The 10,075-nt window shown below is 34.1% G+C and overlaps 1 protein-coding gene across 1 annotated transcript; it reads right to left on the bottom strand.

Moving 5' to 3' along the window:
* Window positions 1-1,090: 1,090 nt before the first annotated feature.
* LOC114277891 (kinesin-like protein) lies at window positions 1,091-9,841 on the bottom strand. The gene is made up of 4 exons (XM_028219847.2): window positions 8,534-9,841; window positions 7,532-7,707; window positions 5,901-6,124; window positions 1,091-2,022 (listed from the first exon to the last, which is right to left on the bottom strand). Exons 1-4 carry the CDS (start codon window positions 9,600-9,602, stop codon window positions 1,230-1,232), a joined length of 2,262 nt encoding a protein of 753 aa, XP_028075648.2. The 5' UTR covers window positions 9,603-9,841; the 3' UTR covers window positions 1,091-1,229.
* Between the last annotated feature and the right edge of the window lie 234 nt (window positions 9,842-10,075).

Below are 10,075 nucleotides of genomic sequence, written 5' to 3'. Positions count from 1 at the left end.
CACGAATTTTGTCCATTTAAACGGAATTAGTTATTGTGGGGAGATGAAGTGCAAAACGGGTAAAATCACAAGAGGCTTTTGTAGTTATTTTTAAATATAAAAAATATTAGGAATATTTATAATCTTATTATATACTCGTGCGTTAATATGGACCCTATATTAAGTGATGATTGATTTTATTAAAATTTGTGAGTCTTGCGAGTGTGTTAGTAAGATTGTTAATATCACTAATATTATTATTTAAATATTAAGGATGTGAAATGTTTCGAGACAATATCACTAAAACAAATTTTATCTTAATTAAAATAATGTCATACCTAATATCATTATACGCCTTATAAAATAGTACAAAGGTAAAATAATGTCATAACTAATATCACAATAGTATCATAATTAATGTCATAACTAATATCACAATATTTAAATAATGTGTATATAATATACGCCTTAATTAAAATAATGTCATAACTAATACTATAACTAATATACGCCTTAATTAAAATAATGTCATAACTAAAATACAAAAGTCATAACTAAAAATGTATATAATACATGCGTTATAAAATTTTCCCCCTTTTTTTTTTTTTTTTTTTTTTTTTTTTTTTTGGGGTGTACAATCAATCAAACAATGGATTAGACCATACTGTATCCAAATCAAGAGTTTTTTTAACTTCAAAACTTGTGTTTCCAATTAAAATTGGTGAAATATGACAAATAAATAAATATATAAAAGAGTAAAATTTATTAAAGCTCCAGACACAATATTTTTAAAAATATATATTTTAAACATATTTTAGCATTAAAAACAGAAAACCAAAACTAGACCAAAAAAAAAATAATCTATGATCGACAAAATAATTTATTTAAATAAAAAATATTTTTTACTTTTAATAAAAGGTAAAAAATATTTTCTTAATTAAAATCTTACTCATGCTATCACCACCACCACTTCCATTCTACCACCACCACCCCTATCACCACTAATACATTAGTTTCAAAAACAAAATCAAATATAAGAAAATATTTTTTGTCAAAACAAACAAACGCATGTCCTCAAATCACAAACACGCAACAAATAAAGACAACATTATGAATAAGATCCCTTTGTGCCAAAACTCAAAAATAGATCGACAAAGACAAGTTTAAAATTTTAAGGGCCTCAGTTCCCACAAAAATAATTAAGTTATACACAACACAAGCAATCATACAAAATCAAGCAAACATTTTGATTATGAGCCCCCATTCAAATTATGGGACTGTGAAATGGACCTCAAGTTACCGTACATATCTGAACAAGCACTAGTGAAATATGACAATGCTGGAAAAAGCTCCGGCAAGCGAGCTTTCAGACTATTCAGAGACTTCTCCCTCACTTGAATACACTGGTGGCTATAAGCTTCTCTCTCCTCTTCCAACCTCCTCTGCAGTGTCTCCACCACTAACCTCCTTTCTGCGACAAGTTCATCCTCTTGCGGCCCCTCTGGATCCATCCCATCAGGCGGTGTTCTTCGCTGCATGTGTTTATGATACCAGTCTTCAAACTGTTGATTCTTACGGGTAAGAAGATCTTGGGTGTCGTTGCATTTGTCCCTCAATTTCATCTCTTCTTCTTGACACTGCAATATAGTTTTTACAGCACCTGCAAAGTTAGATATAGCAGTTCTTGCAATATCTTCTGGAATCTTCTCGAGACTATCATGCCAGGCATGCAGGAGGGATTGAATTGGGGGACTTTGGGGCCTTTGAGGGGATGAAACTTTCTCTTTCAAGTTATTATCTATTGGAATGAGATTTAGCTTCAACCAATTGTTGAGTGATTTTATGTAATTCTTCTGTTGGCCCATGAGTCTTTCGAATTGTTCCTGCCAGTCCTGGACAACAGCCAACAGCTGTAATGTCCGCTCGTGATGATGATCAGTTGTATATTCCGGGGATTGAGAGATGTCAAGGTATTTTAATGCTATCACTATCTTTGACTGGTTCTCATGGTGTGTCCGCATGGTCGCCCACATTGTACCCATCCTGCCATCCATGCACAAAAAATTTATGGTTTTGCAGTTAAGACAACATAGTATATAAATTTGTCAGTACTATTAAACATAATGCAAATAAGAGATGGAACATGAATTTTGTAAGCAAATATACACAATTAAGACATAAGGTATATTTGCAAACATAGGGGCATAAACCAAAATATACACAACGTACAGCTAAGAAGCACGGATACGGATACAGACACGGATGCGGATATGGGACACGGTGATTTCAAAAAAATAGGGATACAGACACAGCGGGGACACGACAATAAAATATGTTTTCATGTGTTTTTATTAGCTATCTAGATTAATATTACATCTACAAACAATCAATATTAACAAAAACTAACTCTAATATTATTTTTTTTTAAACACTTTTAAATTAATATTTATAGTTTATATCTTTTTTTTATGGATGATCTATTAAGTTTTAAATCTAAAAAATAATAATAAACATTCAACATTCATCAAAAAGACTAAATAAAATAAGAAAAAAAACTTGGCATGTCTCTAGTGTATTCCTGAAGTGTCCCCGGCGTGTCTCCTAAAAATAAATTAATTAAATAAGAAGACACGTCATGTGGTTTGTCCCATATGTGTCCCCAAAGTATCCATGTGTCCGACACGGATACGACCCTTGTTTTAAAATCTTGGTGCTTCATAGATGTACAGTAATGAAGATGACGGTAAATTTGTCATTTGTCAAAATTCATATAAGCACCAAACTAGCTTCTTCCATGGCGCCCAAGTCATCTGAAAAATCCACAATAGATGACAACAAATCTGAGAACTTCCCTTTCATGGAATACTGGGAAAATTGAGCCATAACACTCTTCAATCTAAGCAAGGGCAGCTTGATCTCCTAAAAGGACCTTCCAATCCTCTCCTTCCAAACATTCAGGGTGTGTTTGTTTGGACGGACTGGATAAAGCACGATTGTAATTCATTGGACTATTAGTCTCGGGACACATTGTCCCCGGACTATTTGGTTGGATTAAATTTATATCCTATGTTTGTTTAGTCATGGGATTAGATGTCTGAATTAAACTATTTTTAGTGAATCTAATGTTTGGTTAGACGGACTGAATAAGGATAAAGTTCAAAAGACTATTTTACCCTTGTAATTTATAATTTTTATTTAATATATAATTTTAAATTTGTAATCTATAATTTATAATTTATAATTTAACACTAAAAAATATTAATTTATAAGGTCATAATTTTTAATTTATTATTTTCAATTAAATTAAATTTATAATTTATAATTTATATTTTTTATTTAATATATAATTTTAAATTAATGACAATAAAAAATAATTTTATTTAATATATAAATTAAATTTTCAACAACACTAAAAAAATTTAATTTATAAGACCATAATTTATAATTTATTATTATTAAATAAATTTAATTTATAATTTATATTTTTTATTTAATATATAATTTTAAATTAACAACACTAAAAAAATAATTTTATTTAATATGTAAATTTAATTTTTTAACAACACTAAAAAAATTTAATTTATAAGACCATAATTTTTAATTTATTATTTTTAATTAAATTTAATTTATAATTTATAATTTATAATTTAAATTTTTTATTTAATATATAATTTTAAATTAACAACACTAAAAAAATAAATTATAAATGTTCAAAAGACTATTTTACCATTTTCTAATTGTTTGCTAAGTAATAACATGGGGTAAAATGGACATTTCAGAGCTTAATCTCATGGGATACCAATCTCATAAAAATAATCCCACTCCCCCTCATGGGATAGGATAGTCCCACAAATATGGGACTAATAGTCCCATATTTGTCCAGTGAGACTAATAGTCCAACCTCACACCCTAATCCTTCAAAACAAAAACACCATCAATGAAAGGCAGAGGATCCAGACTGGTGGCAGATGGTGCAATAATTGGGAATGTGAAGTAGCATGAGTTCCCTGATTCCAGCATTTTGTCATTATTTGACAAACACAGTATGGTACTCAATTCCAATGGCTGTAACAAAGTTTAACCTTAGTAACCAGGGGGTAATATCAACAAGTTCAATAAATATCTACTCGGGTTAATTTGAGGCAACTGAAATATCCAACAAAGCTATTGGGTGTTTCATGACATCAATCTGAAGACACATTTTACAAAAACATAATAATTAGAATCCAGAACAGCTGTCGTTAACTTATGAAGCCAATTGTATAGTAAATTTTATATTGGTCCATGTGGGATACATATGTTAACTAATTTTAAAAACCGAAATAGTGATATTGAATAAAAGAATACTAAAACAGAAAACCACTTTGATTGTATGAGATAAGGATTATCTCACTTGGCATGCGTGACCCCAAAGAAATGTTTACTTTACAACTAAATTCATAATCTGACTTCTGAGGATCCATAATCTATGGCGAAAGATGGTGCAATAATTGGGAAAGGAAGAAATATTTGGAATTAAATTCCCTGGTAATTAACAATAACAGAGTGAAAAATAGGTGAATTCCCCATAAGAACCTCTAAAAATGCCCCAGAGCTGAGGCACTGTGAGAACCTAAAATAAATAAATAAATAATTGCACGAGCAATAAACTTGGTGCCAAGAATAAGAAAATGGCCTTAATTCTCATATTTGATCACTAGATAATAGTATTTTATTTTGAAGAAATTTCAAGGAAACTTTGAAGTTCTATGTGGTTTTACTATCACTTAACATGCAAAATTTTACCACAAACTTTAAGTAGGAAAGCTTGCACATTGTTGAAAGCTTTATACGTCACTAATTTGACTGTATGTACGCAAATGGAAGATGGTCATATGAAACTCTGAACAGAGTACAACGAAAAGGGAGCTTCAGGAGAGAGAGAGAGAGACTCAAAAAAAGGTACAGACAAAGTGGGCATCCCAAGTAGTAAATTCTATGGAAATAACGAAAAAATAAGGAGAGAAAAGGTAAAAGGAGGCAAAGATCAGATGTGTCAATAAGTCCATATGACAAGAAGAGGAACAACAAACCATTCATGAAGAAAATATTTAATACAAATAAGCCAAGTTCCATATGCCTGCCACATAAGGCTATATTTGAAACACCAGATAATAGTATTTGTTTATGAGGAAATTTCTAGGAAGCTTAAAAGTTCTATGTGGTTTTCCCATCACTTCCTTAACATGCCAAATTTTATCACAAACTTGAACTAGGAAAGCTCACACCTAGTTGAAAGCTTTATATGACACTAATTTTCCAGTGAATATGCAAACAAGAGTCATATTAGATTCTAAACAAAGTACAAACAAAAGAGGCTTCAGGGTTGATGAGAGCTGCAAGCTCTAAAAAAGGTAAGCATAAAAGTGGGCTTCCTAAGTAGACAATTCTACGGAAATGAAAAAATAAATATCGAGAGGACATAGAGATTAGTGTTTGAATTTATGAATTTAAAATGAAAGGATTTAGCATCGTTTATTGAAGGAGAATAACGTAAATTTAGATATGGATTTTAAGATTGAATTTGAGGCGTTTGTCATGATGAATATGAAATAACAATGTCAAAATAGTTATTGAAATCCTTCGTGCTAGGGATTATTTCTACAAGGATCCCAATAAAGATACATCTCTATCCCTAATTTTCTTCCCCTTTAGTTTATTAATCCATCTATAATAGCTTAATCTCCTATATTTTTTATAAAATTCAACTTCAAATCCCTTCATCTGAAATCCATCTATTAAAACAGAGCCTAGATGTGTCAATAAGATCATATGACAAGAAGAGGAACAATAAACTGTTCATGAAGACAATATTCAATATAAATCAGGCAGGTTTTGTATCTGTACTTTCAATATAATTGTTTCCCTGAATTGGAACTTACCCATCAACAAGTGCAACAAGTTTTGGGTGCAATTGCTCATCTCGCAAACGATTTATTTCCAACACAGTAGAATCCATGGACTGCATGTCGACAATGTATCTTGTATGCAGATGACTTAATGCTGCTTTTGTTTTCTCTATTGATTCAGTACTAGCATTACGTTTCTTTAGCTTATTCAGTGAAGCAACCTTTTTCTGATATTCAAACTTCATCTGCTCCCCGGCCTGTAGAGCATCAATCAGCACACAACAAAAGTTTAAGTTTTAACCATGAACATGGCATGTATATGAAGGAAACAGGGTATTCTGAAGTTATATGACTAATACAAGATAAACAATGGAAAGGCAGATTAAGTTCGCAAGTGCAGTTGGTCACACCATGAAGCCTTCAGTGCACACCTTGTGATAATTACTAATAAATTAGTAGCAACATGAAAATTGAGTTTGTTTACTACGTGTTTCATGGACCTCCCTTTTATTCAGTTTACTAGTGAGATTAGTAAGAATGCAAAACTAGAAATATGGTGGAATGGAATCCATGTTTCCAAGGTTCCAAATTGGACGATTGAATCCTCTGATTTTTACAATGCTTGAAGGAGAAAAAGCTCACACTTGGTAGTAGAGAAAATTTTCTAGACCTTGACATGGACAAGAGATAGAAATCCCCTAATCCCCTAAATCTCATATAATTTCAATTATATCCCAATCATGGTTCTAAATTGCGGCATCAGCTGGCGTAACGGACGTTGTCATGTGAAACGGAAATTAGGAGTATAAGTCAATGTGTATCAGAATCGGAAACAAAAAAAATGAATTTATTCAAGCACTAGCAAATGCCAAAAAACTCATAGATAATGTGTTCTTACCTTATTTATCACAATTTGAATATTTTTAATAGTTTTTAATCGACATTTTGGTTCCAACAAACTATTTTCTCAAACATATTGTATTTTATGTACCTTTTAAGGCCACATAGCATTGTGATTAATAGACATCTACATTCACAACTCATAAATAATAAAAGGTAATTAAATAACTTCTATGAATTAGCAAAATTGCACTACTTTTCTTCTAAATAGAAAAATACCCAATATTAAATTTCTTCAAAGTCTGATTTTATTAATATAATCTTAACTAAATTCATGTGAAAGAGAGAAAGAAAGACTTCTGATCGATTCTGGCAATCTCCGCCAAATCTATTACACACTTGAAAAAGCCAAAGTTTACAATGTAAAGTGGCACTTCAACATATGTTTAAATTTTGTATACACCACACAAGATCATAGCTTTTATTGGAAACCAATACAGGTTTTCTTCCCGAACCAAATTTGGGCAGGAGAGTGGTTGAACTTCCCAAATCTGGTAATTTTGCTGATTGCAAAGACGATCATAGCTTTTATTACCAAATTTTCAGGTCTCAATCAACCAAATTTTCAGATCGCAATCAGAAAAGACAAAAAAATGACAAGCCAAAGAGTCAAAGAAATGCACCTAAATCTATCTCATTGAAGCTAAGGTTCCAATTGTTAAAAGCACAGCAAAAGAAAATCTGAATCATGATCAGTTGTTGCAAAAGAAAAAAATGCAAGGCCAAAAGGTGAAAATATAATTGAATGGAATGCTGAAATGTACCTTCACTTCATCATAAAGCTTTTTCTCCCATGCTAGCATCTTATCCAGCACCGTTGCATGTGTTTCATGCTCTTCTGAATCAAAGTCGTCCATCCCATCATCGGTATTGAGATAGCCTCTGAAAGACCTATTCCAAGTAATCACTCGCATAACCCTCGCAGAATGATCAATGTGTCCTACAAAGAAAATATCACAATAATTGAACTGTTAGTAAGACGAATTAATTAGTTCTGTAAATACATTACTCTACAATATAGTAGTATTGGAACAGTTGCTAAATTTCCCCCAGGATATCCAAATGCCTTGTTCTAACAAATAATAAAAATACCATAATAAAAATTTAATTCCACAAAATAACGAAATGCCCATTCTATCATATCTCATATAACAGGGCAAAAGAAAACAGTTGTGCTTCATGTTCATGCCAAGAAACTTGGACTTCACTTCCTAGTGGATATAAAGTAAGTTCCTTTCATAATTATTACAACATGAAAGTGAGGAAACTCATACAATATACATGTGTAAACTAGGTTATCATAACACAGTAGTACTAGAAAAGTAACATAATTGCCTCTGGAAAACACAACACATTACTCTATATACAAAAATTCATTTTGGTGTCAGATAAACATTTTCTTTCTCAATGAAATTATGAAATGTCCACCCATTATTCCCACAAATTACAGGGCAATGAAAACACTAGCATTTAGTGCCAAGCCAACACCAAATTCACTTATCAGTGTATAGAAATTGAGTGCCTTCAACAATTATGACACCATGAAAGCGAAGAAATTCGTGCAATCTAACTCATATTGTTCTCAAGTTTCCATCTTTGAGATTATCATAGATGCATATTGTACCAAATTTGGCAGGTTTAAATACAATGTAGGATCAAACTTCAAAGGACTTGTATGAAGAATCACCAATGCTTCAAATTTCGGATCTTCAAAATTCTCAAAAACTAAAAGCATCTAAATCAATGAGAAAGATAAAGCCTAATACCTCGATTATCTGCAAAATTGGAATGGTAATGCAACCGATTTGCTTCAAGCATCTTTGAAACGTCATGAGCACTCTCTGATGCCCTTAAAAAACAATCATCAAGTTCACTAAATATCTGCAACAAATTAACATTGGAGGGGACTTTTCCCCCTCGCTTACCCTCCACGATAGCCACCTGCTTCCCTTTCTTGGCGGTCTTGGTGGCGGCAGGCGGTGGCTGAGGTGGTAGCTCTGCCGCTGCCGCCGCTGCCGCAGCCGCCTTCTCCGCCGCCGCCTCAGCAGCCTCAGCCTTCACGCTCCGCCTCTCTCCACCATCAACAACTTCAGCATTAGCAGCAGCTGCAGCTGCAGCTTTCTTAGCCCTTTCCTCATTCATCTTCCTTTCCATCTCCTCTCTCTCAACCCTATCCTCATCAACTTCAGCCAAGCTCGGCGCCGGCACGTTCTCCATGGGAGCAAAGAAAAAATCCCAACCAAGCCCTTTGGACTCCGGCGGCGGCGGAGGCGGCGGCGCCCGATCAGTCCGCGGCGGAGATGGCGGCGCTGGTAAACCCTCATCTTCGACATTTCGATCAGAAACACCACTCATACTCCCACCCCCACCTCCACCGCCGCCGGAGCTCCGAGAGCTCCGGTGTTTCAAGCTGTGACTCTCATTCTCGATTTCCTCTTCGTTCTCTTCCTCGATTATCGGATCGGAGCGCTTCAGATCGGACTTGTGAACAGAAATTTCAGGCATACTGGCGGCGCGTTGGAGAGGAGAGGGGGGATAGTTAGGGAGAGGAGGAGGGGGGCGGAAGGCTTCGTAGTGAGATTGGGCGGCGGAGGAAGGCAGGGTTGCGGAGGCGCCGCCTCCGCCGGAGGAGGAAGAGGAGATGTGGGGGTGTCGAACCTCGCCGACGGCGTAATCACTGAGGGCGGCACCGGTGTTCTTGAGGAAGACGGCGTAGGTGGAATGCGCCGCCGCGAAAGCGTTCCGTGCCGTTACGGCGTCTTTCATGAATTGCCTTCGATCCTTGCATCGATTTACTATCTCTTCGTTCTCGATCTTCGATTGCGTACATCCCATAGAGGCTCACCGATCACACACTGTGAATCGATTTTTGGGGAATTCAGGGTTTGATTATGAACAAATTGAAGAATTTGAAGAAACAAAGTGACAATTCGGATTTGAATTAGCTTGGAATGCTCTTTTGCTTTGCCCCTTACTTTGCTTTACTTTGCTTTGCTTTGAGGAAGGAACAAAAGGGAGAGCGAAGAGTGGGTGTCAATTTTTGCTGAGTTTGTTGTGAGTCACGGTGTCGTTTTAAGTTGTCAACGGGTAACACGCCGTCGTTTTATAGTAATTAGGCTTTAATTGGTGAAGAGGTTATTAGCTGGCGTGTGAAAAAGGAAATAATATTAATGCCGTAATGAGGTTATTTTGGATCAATCATGTGTAAAGTTATACAATTAATTAATGATTATAAAAGATATGAAAAAATATTATTTTTAAAAATATTAAAAATTTTAAAAATTTTATTAAAAATTTTACCAAACGTT

This window comes from Camellia sinensis, chromosome 15 (genome assembly GCF_055761805.1).
Source record: "Camellia sinensis isolate YWXY chromosome 15, ASM5576180v1, whole genome shotgun sequence".
Lineage (NCBI taxonomy): Eukaryota > Viridiplantae > Streptophyta > Magnoliopsida > Ericales > Theaceae > Camellia > Camellia sinensis.
This window is presented reverse-complemented; position numbering and strand designations above follow the sequence as displayed.